Raw genomic sequence first — 15,960 nt, 5'->3', positions numbered from 1 at the left:
AAGGGAATGGACGACAAGGATGAGGCCGGCTACTTTCCTGATTTTGTGTTTGCAGGTTTGTACTGATGGCTGCCAGCAGTGCAGGGAAGTCAAGCAAATGTCAAGCAAATATTGTGATTGGCCAAGTTTGTCAATGATACATGTTAATGTGAGGTGCAAATAAGCTCCTAGGTTGAAAAAAAGCTAGGTTGACCTCATCTGTCTTGGTTCCTCTACATTCTCCTGGACCACCATTTCCCCCTTATTTCCTTATCACGCTGCTTTCCTCTCTCGACCCTTTCCTGTCCATATCTGACTGATGCTGTCGGCATCACGCGTGTCCGTGCTTGGTGCCGAAAAATGTTTCCATAACCTTTGACCATGGCTCCAGGCCACACAATCATGAGCAATCCCAAGAGGCCCTGCAGTTGATAATCGTGGCGCTCTCTGGCATTTCACTGCTTCATTTGCACTCCTATTCCCAGAAGGCATCCCAAGCTTTAACCTCTTGACCTTCCTCTACCACTGTGTGGGACGTGGAGGGATTCATAGCTGTATTCATAGAACTTGCAGGCCTTTTTAGAGATCTAGTTATGCAATATAGCGCTCGTCGGATATCCAAAGCAGAAGCACGTTTCTCGACACGTGAACGAGCTACCAAATCTTTAGGCGGTTCACTATGTTCGTTCGCCAGTCCGAACTTTGAACCTCATAGAGAGCTCTGCCTGAGGAATTGTACATCAGAAAAAAAAGAAAAAACGACAGGCCCATATTCCAATCAAATCAGACTTTTCCCAATCCACCAGTTTCCTTCGGGGTTGGCGATTGGTAGATGAGAGGGCACTCCCCTTCTGGTGAGCTGCTTCTTGTTCCTGGTCTGTGCCAGCTCGTTTCCTGAGGTATTTTGAGGAAAGTGTGCGTGAAAGAGAGAGAGAAAGAGAGAGAGAGGCAGAAAGATAGAGAGAGGCCAAGAGATAGAGAGAAAAGGACGAGAAACGGAGCCCCACAAATGAGTCTACATCTCCGGATTCTCTGACAGCCAGACAGTGCTAATGATGACCTGCTTTTCTGCGTCTCCTGTTCTCTTTTTTTGCACACACACACACACACACACACACACACACACACTGCAATTTGTGGATGCGCTGCCTTCTTTCCCTTTCCTCAACAGCGGCCTGTGCTGGGTACACTATGTAGGGCAAAATAAATGAGCTAGAGCTATTCTTACAGTGCTGTCACCCTCGCTGGCGACCCCATCCACTGCCCACTCCGCTCTCATCATATATGCAGCCGAGTGCAAAGAAAAAAAAGAACGGACCATGGGAAATGAAATGTGCTAATGTAATGCATGTTCATGGTTTGGTGGGAGGGTGTGGGGGGGTGATGGTGGAGGGGTGTGAGGTTAGGGACTGATTGGGGATCTAATGCTGTAATGATGCAGCAACAGGAGGAGAGATCATGAACTAAAAGCAGCTGTTTTTCGTGCCGCGGCTACGACCTTAATAGCCCTCTGTGACTCGCAATGAGGTGACAAAAGCAACAGCGCTGTCCTGAGTAAGATTGATGCAATGAGGGAAACAGCTTGTGCATAAGCCGGATTTTGTTATAAAAAAAAACAATGCGCCGCCGTCTGTTCATACTGAGTACTGCATATTGACAGAGCTGTGAGTCTGGTTAATCTATTTTATACTTCATTTTGGTTTTATATTTGATATTATATAGATATATATTTGGTGATTTTGCTGTCTGTTTTTAGTTTTGTTCATGATTTGAACCCTGTAGCTGCTCTATATGCTGTGGAAGTAATACTGGATGAATGGACCAATAGAAATGCTCTAAATTACTTGGAGTAAGCTCTTATTTTTACCTCAACTTCCATTCAAAATGAATAGCATTTTTGCAACTTGGAGATACATGTTTTGTTTGTTTTTTATTGGTTCAATTTCGAAAAAACAACTTTTTAAACATTCAATAGAACTACTAGAACATGACTAGAAACACAAGGTTTTGTACTGTGCAGAAGTTTTAGACACCTAAGCAGATTATTAAAAACATTTGTCTATGCAGTAGGAGCTTGTAAAAAACGCCATATCACATTAGAACAGAATAGTGTTCAAAATAACAGGAACAGGAATAACAGGAATTTCACAATTTTTGAAGAATGTAGTTGATGTATCTTCTGAGCTACTTTGAAGAGCAAAGCTTGGTGCCAGCTCACCTGATTTAACATAATTAAACACGGATTTGGCAAACCAGGTGTTGGAAGATAACTACAAATAATATTAGACTTCTATGAGCCTTGGAATTTTTTTCACTGTAACATAAAACCACAACTTTCTATATTTATATTATTTGCCTTTATTCCAATAGTGTTTTACTGAGCAAATATGGATCTTTAAACAAATAAACTGCAGTTGTATATATCAGAGTCTTCACTGGTCACTTACTGTTTATTCACTTCATTTAGACATGGTAGAAAATACACAAATAAAATATGATGTGTTCGAAGGTTATGGCATGTAATGTTTTGTTTAAGTTTTCAGTAGGTTAAATACAGCTGTTAAAAAAACTGTTCTATACAATTCTGATGTATTTATTTTTAGCGCTTTTCACAGCGAATGCTTACAGAGATTCCGGTCCAAGCATCTTTTGAGCAAGCCAAAGGCGACACTGGCAAGAAAAACTCCCTTAGATCGAGAGGAACCAAACCTCAAAAGGGGAACCTATCCTCCTCTGGTCGACACCAGATAGCACAATAGTGCATGAAAGAAACAATAGTGCATGAAGAGCTTTGACAAATATGACATTAAGCCATAAAAGATGCAAATGTGAGTGAAATGCGAAAGTCCATGCAAGGCGAGAATGAATCAATGTGAGTACCCAGAGCGGAATTCCATATTTAAGTGGTTTCCAAACTTTTGCATATGACTGTATAAATCCAATGAATCTGTAATGAAATGAAAGGGATCTTTACATCATTCTGCTTTCTTAATTTACAAAAATCTATTTTTCTATCAATTCTGTGATTCATGACTTTCACACAAATGATAAAACAACAGTAATAATGGGGTCCCTGGGGGGCAGCTGCTAATAGGTTTTGATATGATGATGTAAGGGTTACTGAGTAATATGATGAAGTGAGTTCCATAGCTGAAACTATCTGCTTATTATCAACAAAGTAGCCAAAATGCTAGAAAAGAAAAAAACAGTTAATTTGTGGGTATTTTAGCATGTTTTGCTGACCGTGTTGTGCTTGTGCTCTTTCTGCAGATGGTATACAAGCCTTGGCTCTGCGCTCAGTTCTTCCAGAGCAATCAGTCCAGCTGTAGCCGCAAGGTCCCCTGTGAGCAGTACTGTCTCGAGGTCCAGCAGCGATGTCCGTTCATATTGCCTGACAATGACGATCTTATACATGGAGGCACTCCCAGTTTTATATGTACAGGTAGGTACTGTTTCTGGTGGCTCATCGGGTTTAGCAGCTGATCAGCCAAGATAAATGTTGCTTCTTATGTTCCACTCTTATTAGTGGCAATAAACAAAATGAAGTTTTTTACTTATGCAACATGCTTTTGTCCATTTTAATAGATGATTTGGTAAAAATATTATATCACAATAGTTAAAGGCAATTTCACAATACACAGTATTTATTGTGTTATATTATCTGTTGCACCTAATTAAACAGCACTAATTTCACTCTCTGTAATAAAATGTGTCATTGGTCAGTGTTCTTTAAGCACTGATGATATGCATGATATACTCGCTTGTGTGACGATAACCAAATGTATCACGATTTTAATCAAATATCATCATATTGCACATTGGCATGACATGTATGAGGTGTTAGATGTCTGTTCTGCATCGTTGGGAGCTCAGTGATTGGTAGTGATACATGCTGAAAACAGATGGAGGGGGAAAAAAGTTCAGCGGCAAGTTCAGCAAACTTAATAAATAAATAAATAAATAAATAAATAACTTCAGCTCAGATAATTCCTAATAAAAGAGCGAACAAAAAAAAAAAAACACTGGATGAACCAATCTGATAAATATGCCTGAAAACGGTCGTAGCAAGACAGGGAAACGCATGAAGCGCATAGTTCTGTTACATGCCACGGATCAGCAACGACCAGAACATGTTTAATATTGGCTGTTAAATCTTGTGCATATAAATACAAGACTGTGACATGTGTGTGATATTGAACCTCAGTTAGCTGGAACGTGATCTTCTAGCCAACATATTTAAGCCTAGTTGGCCAGCTATGCATTCAAATGCATCCAAATGGGGCTTACCTCACACACACCTCATGCACACTTCTATAGAAATTCTCAATACATATCAGTTAGAAAGCAGATAAAATGATATTGTCAATGTTGACATGGGAATATGAGCTGATACCAGCCCTAGTGTATCCCTAGTGCAAAACTAAAGGGTTGTACACCCTGTAAAACCCTGTATTATTATCTAAGGTTTTTAAATAGCAAAGCACTTTTGTAAGTCGCTCTGGATAAGAGTGTCTGCTAAATGCCTTAAATGTAAATGTAAAGGCAGAGGCAGCTATAGGCAACTCTGGTCAACTCCAGCCTGTCTTAGCTGATGAACTGGAAAGTGGAAAATGCGTGTCAGTGGGAACTGTTTGGATGAGCCATTATTTTAATCTAGAAATGAATCTGTATTGCTCCAGTGAGTCTGAACAGGCTGGTCTTGTGTCTGATAAATGAGTTACTTTAATCAAGATTCAGAGCGCAGTCTGAACAGCCAGTGCTCCAGTCTGCCTCCAGTCTACTACATAATAACCGCTTATCCACATCTCATATGTACTGAATCTGATTTAATTACATAACATTAATATTCCACTAAGAATTATACTCATTCTGGGCTGCATTGCCAAACACCTATTTTCCATAAACTGACCATGCTAAATTAGACTCAGTTGAACTGAAGCTCAAACAAAAGAAGATTCTAGGACACCAGCTGAATTAAATTCAGGGCCCCATATGTGTCATTCATCTCGGAGTAAGATTTCTTTTAGCTTGGATGAGCTCCACCTGAACATATAAGCTGTTTTTACAGATGCAAAATGGCAGAAATGATCCTACGCTAGCACATCCATAAGGATAAGCTGGTTGTTCTCCAGTGCAATGATTCAGAGAGATGTTTTACTGGGGTTACAATAGGGCTGCACAATACATGGTTTCAGCATCATCATCATGACATGCACATGTCATGCAAGTAAAGCAAATTGAACTAAATTCCCAGTGTCGTCATTTTCCATGACATTTACCAGAGGCCCAATATTGATTATTTTACTCAAATCTTTATCCTGATCTCACTGCAGGACTAGGCTTCTGACTGTTTACCTATATGGACATTATCATTCTCACTCACATCTTCATCTTGTATGACTTGATGCCACATTTACCGTTTTTTGTTTTGATTTTTATTATGATCTGGTGTCAATCTGAGGAGGATGGGTTCCCCTTTTGAGTCTTGGTTCCTCTCAAGGTTTCTTCCTAGGGAGTTTTTCTTTGCCACTGTTGCCACTAGCTTGCTTAAAAGAGGCTCTGACCCGGATCTCTGTAAAGCTGCTTTGTGACAACATTTGTAAAAAGCGCAATATAAATAAAACTGAATTGAATTGAATTGAATTATTGACATGTTGGATCATTGACTTTTAGGCAAATCAAGTGAGAAATCCTGTATTGTGTATACAGTATATAACAGTATACAGTATACATTATATACAGAATACAGTGTATTCTGTATGTAAAAACCTGTATTATTAATATTGTGGAGCAACCAAATCATGCAATATCATGCAGCCCTAGCAAAAAGAAAAACAAATGTACCTAGGACACCACAGTCTGCTTAGTATGTTGTAGATATTAATGATATTACCTACAAGGCCACACAAGTTCATCAGGACGAACCTAAAATTGTGTTTTTTTTTGTTTTGTTTTTTTTGTTTGTTTTTTGAAAGGTGAAGTGAACCAGGCTGGAAGACAACAGTTTGCTTATATTTAAAGGAGACATAGCACTTTTTCTTTCCAATACTGACTCTGATATTGAAAAAAGTATATATATATATATAAGCTTAGAGGTATCCTTTGAATTATTGGTCTATTCTAACTAGCTAAAGTTTTTCTTGGGTAAATAGCAAAGCACTTTGTAAGTCGCTCTGGATAAGCGTCTGCTAAATGTCGTAAATGTAAATGTAAATATATATATATAGCCACAAATATCACCATGTATATTGTATGTTACAAAAATGCAGATTTTATTTGTACACAAGCACTCTCTTTGTACTCCAACCTCTCTTTACCCATTTCTCATAATGTTTTAGAGTTAAACTGTCTGTTTCTGTTACTGCGATTTTTAGTACAACGTGTCAAAGTTTAATGCAACTATTACATTATTTAGTAACTGCATATAACCATTAGTGCACAGTCACACTCGGTTTAACATTGCTTGGGTTGAAAATAACCTTACTGTATTTTAAACTGTAGGAATCAATACTGATCATTCATGACATTCTTTGTCCTGCACTTCTAATTATCCACTTTTCCTCATATAAGAAAGTATTTAGTGATTCAGTTTGGGGAAAAAATGCCTTTTTTTAAATTTATTAACAGCAGCGAATCCGAATGCTACTTGGGCTTAAAAGCAGGCATTTTAAATCTCTGCAATGACCTTTTATTACCTACTATCTGAGCATGAACTATTTTTTTCTTGCTTTATATTACATCTTAATCTGTAAGATGTAAGTGTCATGCTAATGTCAACATTGTGGGGGAAGTTAATGCGCCACCGCATTTCATAGATTTACATAATGTTGAAGGTTTGTGAGGTGCTACTTTAGACTGAGAGCCATGAAAGAAAGAACATCTGCATATAAAAGACTGAAATATCAAAGTTTTAGAAGCAGTTTTCAGACACATAGAGGCGGACTTGCATTGAACAGATGCATATCTTGCTGTATGTTTCTACGATTCTATCTAGAATCTCTTTTAGACTGTCGATTTACAGGGTATGGCCATTTCATGCTGAATGAACTTATAGAAATAATACAAAACAACTTGGAATAAAATCAGTTTGCATGAATGTCCATTTCAAATGAGTTTTATCAGAACAGTGAAGAAATGCATCTACAACAGAGCCCCTTAATAGACAGGGGTGGGATACATCGTTGGCATACTTTCACCTATGCAAAACGAGAATGACATTACCGTGGTAGATCTGTTGATTTTAGGGACCAAGTACTGTATATACCTCAGCTTTCTCACTCTCTGCTGCCCAGAGATGTCACATGGTTGCTCCTAGAGTAGGTGTTTGGCGGTCAGCGCTAACATTGCTAACATTAGCAATATCATTAGCAATATCAATTAGCAATCAATAATCATTATCAGTGTTATAATGTAGTGTCAAATAATGTTTATGATTGCTTAATTATCAAATAAAAATAATCAATATCATAACCTTCCAATAAGCGATGATTACTTGGCACTTTTTATGATGATAATGCAGGTTTCATGCATTTTCTAAAATGATCCTACTGGTTTCTCTTACAGTAGGAAACAGCCCCTGACAGACACCCATGCACAATACTAATACTAAGGGAACTAATTTGGTTCTATGTAGAAGTTTTTTAAAAGGTTCTTAAGAACCATATAAACAGGATTTCCTTTTTAGAGTATAACCATTTGACCCTGCATAGAGCCATTTCAGCATTCCGATGGTTCTTCGAGTGTTCCTGAACCAATAGTTCACCATTTATTGATTTCATGTTCGGGCAGTAGTTGCTCGGCGGTTAGAGCTCTGGGCTGTTGATGATAGGGCTGTGGGTTTGACACCCAGGCTCGGCAAGTTGCCACTGTTGGGCCCTTGAGCAAGCCCCTTCATCCTCTCTGCTCCCCGGGTGTGTGTGCTCATTGCCCCTTGTTCATTAGTGTGTGTGTGTTCACTACCACAGATGGGTAAAATGCGGAGGACACATTTCACAGTACAGTGACAGATACTTGCCCATTTACCTTTTTTTTTTAACTTTTTTAATGTAGCTTTTGTTTGTAGTAAAGATTTGCGAGTGAACCTTCGAAAGGTTCTTCACACTCCACACATCTCCATTACAAACATGGTTCTTTATGGATCTAAAAGTGTATCTTTAATAGCACCGCTTGAAGGACCTTTATTTTTCAGAGTGGAGCATTCGCTCCAAGTATTTTTGAAGGCAGATTTGCCTTTATTTCAGATGTCTCAGCGCACCGTTTGCTTACAGTCTGGGTGTAAAGAAGTGCAAGTACAACTTCTACCAGTTGGGAAACTCATTATGAACATATATTTGACAGCTTGGTAACTTTTTTCAGCTGATATCTGTGCCTTACTGGAAACTTTCCCTAGGTGATGTTTGAACTTGTTGGAGAACTTGGAGGAAAAGATATAGATTTTAATGTGTATATCATTTTCACACCAATTCATCTATATATATGGCAGTAACAGTAAGATCTACACTTAACAAATCATACAGAATCATAAAATACACTTCCTTGTGATTTGAGAGAGCTGACAACTACACATTTAAAGGAGTTCTTTAATAGTTATTTTGTAGAGGCAGTGGTTATATCTACTCTACAACTTCAGCTTTATTGTGCTGATATTGTATCTACTTTGAGGTCAAAAACAAATATACTTATATATACTATAAATAATATTTATGATATTCCTATTAAGCATAATATTTAAGAATGTATGCTTGTAGGAAGGCTCATCTATTTCAACCAGTATTGTATTGAATGAATTGAATTTGCATTGATTTCTCTTATTTCTAGTATTTCTAGTGGATTTTTTTTAAGCAAAGATGTGTAGTGAGATTATGTCCCAATTTCCCTTATTGACCCCCTAATTATACAGATAGGAGAAAGTTACAGGCAGTTACAACTTTTGTACACCACCACAATATTATTCACGTAGTCTCTCAATTTTCAAAGGCTCAAACGTAGCTAAACAATTGACTGATAATCAGTTTATTGACCAGTTATGGTCTGTTTTTTCATGAAATACTAAGCCATCAATGATACACCACAGAGCTTGATTTAGGGCGTGTCAGTGTGTCTTTGCTATTGTAACAACAGAAAAGTACACCTTGCGTGGCTAGAAATGTGAAAAAGGCATGTACTAAGTCTCTTAATTAATCATGGGTGTGTTTACTGCGTAACGTGCAATAAACCAATCAGCGTGTCACTTGCCATTCCCTATCATAGCCAGGTGCGTCTGACTTTGGCAGATTGCTGTTTCAATGGCAGATGGCCTGGGAAGGCTTGCTGAAGTGGTGGAGCGCTTATTTTGGATCCTGTTTATTGTTGATGTAAAAGTTTGCGTAGCTGCCAACGTAGCTGTTGTATGCCCATGTGTGTGTAGCTAGTGGGGGTGTCACGCCTGTGACATTTCACTGCCAAGATAGCAATGAACACCTGACTGTTGAAGTCTGCCTAGGTTATTTTCAGTCAGTGGTGCATCTGTGTTTTCCGTTGCCAAGACAGCAATACGCCAGAAATGTACCTGAACACACCTCATTTTGAGACCACCACGCCCATCAGCATAGATATATTCACAAGTGAAAACGATAGCAAAAGATAGCAATGAGTATTGCAACGCGCCTTATGCAGGGTGTAAGAAAGGGTCCTTGGAATTTGCAATTGGTAGATGTTTTGAGATCTCCAAAGGAAAGCATTAGAAATTACTAAGTCAGCTGTTTAATACATTTGAAAAAGAATGAATGCACTAGCAACTCAGCAACACCAAAGGTCTCAAAGAAAAAACAAGAAAAAATCTACAACATCTAGTCAAGTCAAAACACTCTCAGTGAGGTTGGGCCTAGTTATGGAACAGGGTTTTTGGGGAGGCGTATGGAGAAGGAAAGAAAGGGTTCATGATCCCGAGCATATAGCATCACCTGTCAAGCATGGTGGAGGTACTATTATGGCATGGGCTTGTATAACTGCTGTTTACTGATGATGTGACTGCTGATAGGCAGGTGAATTCTATGAATTCTGAAGTGTATAGAGTTGTACTTTCTGCTCAGTGTTAGTCAAATGCTGCAAGACTAATACAATAGCATTACACTGTGCAGATGGATAAGGATGGTCAGTCCCCTGAACTCAACCTAATTGAGCATGCATTTCACTTACTGAAGACAAAACTAAAGGCAGAAAGACCCACAAACATGCAGCAACTGAAGGCGGCTCCAGCAAAGGCCTTGCTAAACATTTCAACAAAGGAAACTCAGCATTTAGTGATGTCCATGGTTTCCAGGCTTTAGGCAGTCACTGATTACACTGAGGATTTGCATCCACATATTACAAATACTCAAAATATTGAATAAATACAGTCGTTTTAGTTTTTTGGAGCCTTTACAAATGGAGGGAGTATAGAAAAAAAGCTGTGCATTACTTTTGTTAATCTCCTGAAGCTGAAATCGATCAATGTGTAAACCATGTCTCTTCTTTCTTGCGTACCCCCCAGGGCTTTCGGAGAAGGGGAATGCTGAGCAGGAGCCACAGTGCTGTGACGTGCGGTGGGATCTGAAATCCAGCAATCGTTCACGTGGCACTTTCAAAAGGACTCACCCCTCGTGCCAGCATGGCTCCTCCGTCACCACCGGCGCAGCAGCCTCCTCGGGGGCGCCACGGCTAGGCCAGGGCAGGCTCAAGCTTTGTCTCCTGGTCCTGGTCCTCCTCCACACGGTGGCCACCATGACGGCCAGCCAGAACTCCACCTGCTTGGCTGGGCTCTTTCCACTGGAAGACAACAACGCCCCCAGGGAGGAGTGATTTGGACAACGGTGGTTGGGAGGGCTAGCGCTAGTAAATTAGCATGCTCCAAAACCCATCTCCCGCCAAAAAAAGGAGGCGCCCCCTCCTCCGGCGAGGAGCCAGCGGGGTCAAACTGGGTCGGAACCGGGCGCACCAGGCGGTGGCGGTTCACGCCCAGCCAGCCCCTAGCTGTGCTTTTAATGTTCAGTGCTCTTTAGGCCCCAGCATTGTAGGAGGAACAACAGGATTGAAGAGAAGCACGAGAGGAGGAGAGCAGGGATGGTCCAGGAGAAGGCCCAGGCCATGTCCTGTCGAAGACGTCACACTGTTCTGGGACACACGCATTCTGAAAACCACACACAGACAAACACACACATCTATGTTTTGATTTCTCTTTGCACTAGGAAATGATCTGACTTTTTTATTTTTGAGCTTCAGCTGACAAAACATGGGTTTTCTCTGCATACTTCACTTGTTTCAGATCAAAATGGAAAGTTGCATAGGGGGAAAAGCGCAAGCGTTGTGTGTATCCATGTCCTGGTTGAGGTTCTCCATGTTTGTGCCCCGTTCTATATATTACTATATTTTGAGAGCTAGCATGAATAGCCTCTCTACTCGCTGCTACCATAGCCGCAAAGACATGAATGGTTGGCTGGTGTTGGGCCCGATGACCCTCCGTACCCGTTACTTGTTACCTCCTTTCTTGCTTTCTCAGACGTATTCCGTTCTTGCCTTCTGGCCAAAAAGAAATTGTCACCGATGTAGGCAGAGCAATATGTCAACAGAGCCTCAAAAAACACAAACAGAGCCTAGTAGCATGTGCTATTGGTAAGATATGGTCAATCAAATGGGGGCCTCAAACTACAAATTAAATTGCCTATATAACACCTTCATAGTCATTTTCATAGTTCTAACATTCAGCTTCTATTTAGCCTCAGACTCGCAGTTTGGTGGATTCCAATACATCCCTGTTGTCCCCTCATGACATCAAGACAAAAAGGTGAACGTACCAGTGGTGGAACGGTGACACCTACTGGAAGGATAGACATTTCTTTGTGATTTCTTTGTGAAAAGGAAGGAAAACATCCGGCATTCTCAGGATGTAAACAAGTCATTGAGATTGGTTTGGTGTGAAGAAGTCTGTTCTAGAGAAACATACAAAGTCAGATTTGTTCAGTGTTCACAGTGTTGATGTGTGAAGAGACTGTTGAAAGATTCTACATGAAATGACATGAAATAGTGACAAATATGGAGACAGATGCCCAAAACATTGATTTCTGATCATTTTGAGGAAGTTCTGGTTTTAAATATCTATATTTTTCCTCTCAAGCCATTTATGGTGGATAGGTGCATGCAGACATAGGTGCATGTGCACCCTCACTTTCAGTAGAAGGGGGGAAGAAAATGCTCTTTTTTATTCATTTCTTTTTTTATTTTATCACCCTCCACTAAAATGTTTATGTTTTCGCAAGCAGAGTGTCAAAAATACAAATTTATGAATTCTTTATTTTTACAATTAATAAAAGAAAATAATTGACTTTTTATTATTGACCTTTAGCTTAAAGAAAAATGACCAAATGTTTTTTTTTGCCAATTTGTTACAATAATGACTCATTTTTTCATGATTTTGACTAATCAATTTCAGCTTCAATGTCTTTTCAGAGATCATTCTCACCTAATTTATCAAAAATAATTAAATAATAGTAAAATAATAATGGCTCTGTCCAGAACCCCCTATTACTACCACTGTTATGAATTCCAGACTTTCTACACAAATGAACCCTTTCACACCAAACCACTCTGGATGACTTTGTTTACATTTCAGCGTCAGAATTTTGCGTTTCAGCGTTTTTCCGAAAATTCATGGAATGAACCCAAGCGGGACGATGCTTTTTTAGGTGACACCTTACTCTGAGGGTCAGTAATCCACATGTCATGGAGCAAAGCTTGGAAGACCAGATACCGCCTGTGGCTCTTTGCATGAATAAGCTTATGGCTCATTTTGTTGCACTCAGTTTGCACTAGATTCTCATCAAGCAGATGTATTTTTGAGATCTGAATTAGGCCCGTAGCGTGACAAGCCATTACACTGTCCCCTAGCTTGCTATTCTGCTACAGCGGAATCTGTATAACATCGCCAGGCTGCAATAACACGATAACAGTGCCTGGACTAGTCAAACCTCACAAAAACAGAGTGTTGCAGACGGCATGTCAAAACACCAAGCAGGCCGCTGCAGGTAACGTGGTTCTTACACCACCTACAGCAGTTTCAAAATGAGTATTCACACACTTTGGGTGTCACGAAGACAAGCTATTTAAAATGCTACCGTTGTTTTGACAAGCTCCTCAATAGTTGCTACTACTGCGCCTCTCATCAGCTTCCAGTGATGATGATCTCTGCAGCTAGCTAGCTGACGGACGTGAACAACGACCTACACAGTAATTATTTGTAATTATGCCGCAAGTTTGTCATCGGTTTTCGTCCTTAAATTGTCCTGAATCATCACGAAAAGGGCTTAGCAGACAGTGTGCGAGAGAAGAAGTTCTCAAGGGCTCATTCTATACTCCTCCTTCTGTGTGTAGGACTGTTGTCTTTGGTGTCCGAACATATGGGCCGCTAGCTGCTGATGTGCGTTTTCGCAGTCTGTTTTACCTGGTGTTTCATGATTGGGCCCACTTAGTTCACGAAGGCTTATTTTTAGGCTCAGCATTTGCTTGTACTTTTTCCTGTCTTTGTAACCCAAATTTGGCTGGAGCACATCGTGTGCACGTTTTACCTTGTGTAGCTAGCGCTACGTCTTACACAGAGAGTCCTCTGGCCTTTTTCTTTCTTTTCTTCTTTTTTTTTTTTTAATCTGGAAGCCCCAGGGAAGGCCCATCCTCCACTTTGTTCAGTGTTCGCTCTCTCTCTCAAAAAAAAATACAGAAATAAATACAAAAAAATGACAGTGTATAATCTGAGAAATGGCAGCAGTGACAGTTGGTTACACTACGAATGTAATAGTGGTAAGACTAGTAACGTACTGTAGCTTTGTGATGGATCTATTAAGTGAACATGAGGAAATTATGCTTTAACCTGTAGCCTTGTCGTATGTCGTATGAAACGCTCAATTAAGCTGCTAAAAGCAGCTGGCCGAGGTCTTACAGTTCGAAGGCGACAATCATTCCTTGTTTCATTGTTTGGCCATGTTTTTTTGAGTGCTGGCTCCTTTCTTACTTCAGTAAGAGTGCAAGGACTAGCGTAGCAAACGCCAGCAGTTACGGATGCAGCACTCGTACTGTTACGATAATGAGGACGCCCCATACATTTTGATAAATCAAGCATTTACATACAAAACACAGTATTTACAGAATTAAAATGAATTTCAAAATAATAACAGAGTTCTATATTTTATTTCGTGATATAATTTTATTTTTGACAAAAAGTGAAGTACATCTGTCATGTCTTTTTGGTTTGGGATTTAAGTTGGAGAATACTGGAGACAGGAAACTACTGAAAGCCAATAGCCTCCACGCCAACCCTCAAGAACAAAAAAAATTACATTTGTGATCTACCTTTGCTGCCGACATGCCGCACCCATTGAGTACTTGGCTTGAGCGTTCCAGTTGAAGTAGAACAACATATGGACCTGCTTGAGGTCCTTGAGAACTGGTCCCAAGACTTCATTTGGCCTCCTGCAATATTCAGTATTTCAGAACCTGTATTTGTCTAATTAAATCAGTGACAGCAGCAGTGCAGATAGAAGCTAAATGTACAGTATAATGTACAGTGCACTACAGTACACTTTTCATGCTAATAAAGGTTTTGAAAAGGTTCTGTTGAAGGAACCCTAAGCAATCTTTCCATTTGTGGTTCCTGAAAAACGAACACATTTAAACTTACCTAATGGTTCTCAAACTGGTCCTAAGTGACCCCACAGAAAGTCCATGGTTGTGCATTTTTCACCCTTTGCAAGTTGGGTTTAAGCAGAAGTCTGGACCATCTAGGAGTCAGTAAGGACCGGTTATATTTGGGACAAACTAGCTGGGCCCTGCATGTGCTGTACCCAGCAAGATTTTATTAATAATTCAATTAATTGATTCTCTTCAAATGTATTAACGAAATGATAAAAATAGTCACTCTAAGAACCCTTTTAACACCTTTATTTTTAAGAGTGCACATTGCTGAAGATCTTGTCACTGTTTAGATGTTTAAATTTTGTTTTCCAACCAGCTGATAAACTAGAAATTCTCTGGAACTGCTCTCCTCTATATGTCTACCTTATAAATACAGGTCTGATTTCTGCTGATGCCTGAATATTTCCTCAGCCCCCGTTTGCCCATTTCACGCCAGCAGTGTTCTACGCAAACCTCTTATGTCGAATGTCCCACAGCTCTACCTTTATTATTCTCACCTCCCGTTTAAACCGCTGATCTTCTAAAATCCTGTTGATCTATGCAGATGTGCCTCTTGTCATTATATTGTAGATCTGTGGTAATGAAGTCTCACTGTTGCCTGTCTTTCTTTGAGATTTCGGTGTGTGCCCCCCCAATCCTGATCCCTTGTTTTCTGCTCTGTTATCCTTTGTTTTTATTTTGTTTGGGTTTGGTTTTGGTTTTTTGTCATGTGAGATGTTTCGGCTGCATTTGTTCAACATGTGTCAAAAAGAAGCGTGAACTGCTTACAGTGAATGTTCTCCTCTTCTGGGATGGTTGAAAATGTGGTTTGGCGGAGGTCAAAACACTGGTGAGGAAACGGACAGACATCTATGGATATTACAGTTATTATTACAGTGTCATATTGTCATACAATAGATGCTTTAGTTCGCTGATACTCTTTTGATTTTTTTTACACAAAGACTTTGATTAAATATTTCTAAATTGGTCTCACAGGTCATGACCTTTTTTGAACGTAAGATGAAAATACAGCTACATTTATGAAAGTTCTGTTCTAAGGAGAAATAAATAGAGATATGTTAACTATTACAGGTCTATTGGTCTGAATTCTTTGTCGAAAGGTGTGTTATTCTCCAAAATAGTATATATATATTTGATTCAATTTGCCAAGAAAACATGTATCTCCAAAACAGCAACTCTTTTCAACTCTTCTTAACTTTCAACTGAAATAAATGCAAAAAGATTTCATTCCAAGGCAATTTGGAGCATTTCTATTGGTCCCTTCATCCAGAATTATTTACACAG

General features: G+C 39.6%; 1 protein-coding gene across 1 annotated transcript in view; it reads left to right on the top strand.

Annotated features, from left to right (window-relative positions):
- nalf1a (NALCN channel auxiliary factor 1a) overlaps positions 1-15,744 on the top strand; it is a 91,789-nt gene extending 76,045 nt beyond the window's left edge. Inside the window, exons 2-3 of the mRNA XM_072657766.1 lie at positions 3,250-3,421; positions 10,490-15,744. Coding sequence (XP_072513867.1) covers positions 3,250-3,421; positions 10,490-10,797 — 480 coding nt within the window. The 3' untranslated portion in view covers positions 10,798-15,744. The remainder of the gene's footprint in view (positions 1-3,249; positions 3,422-10,489) is intronic.
- The last annotated feature ends 216 nt before the right edge of the window (positions 15,745-15,960 follow it).

The sequence above is a fragment of the Salminus brasiliensis genome, chromosome 15, assembly GCF_030463535.1.
Source record: "Salminus brasiliensis chromosome 15, fSalBra1.hap2, whole genome shotgun sequence".
Classification (NCBI taxonomy): Eukaryota; Metazoa; Chordata; class Actinopteri; order Characiformes; family Bryconidae; genus Salminus; species Salminus brasiliensis.
This window is presented reverse-complemented; position numbering and strand designations above follow the sequence as displayed.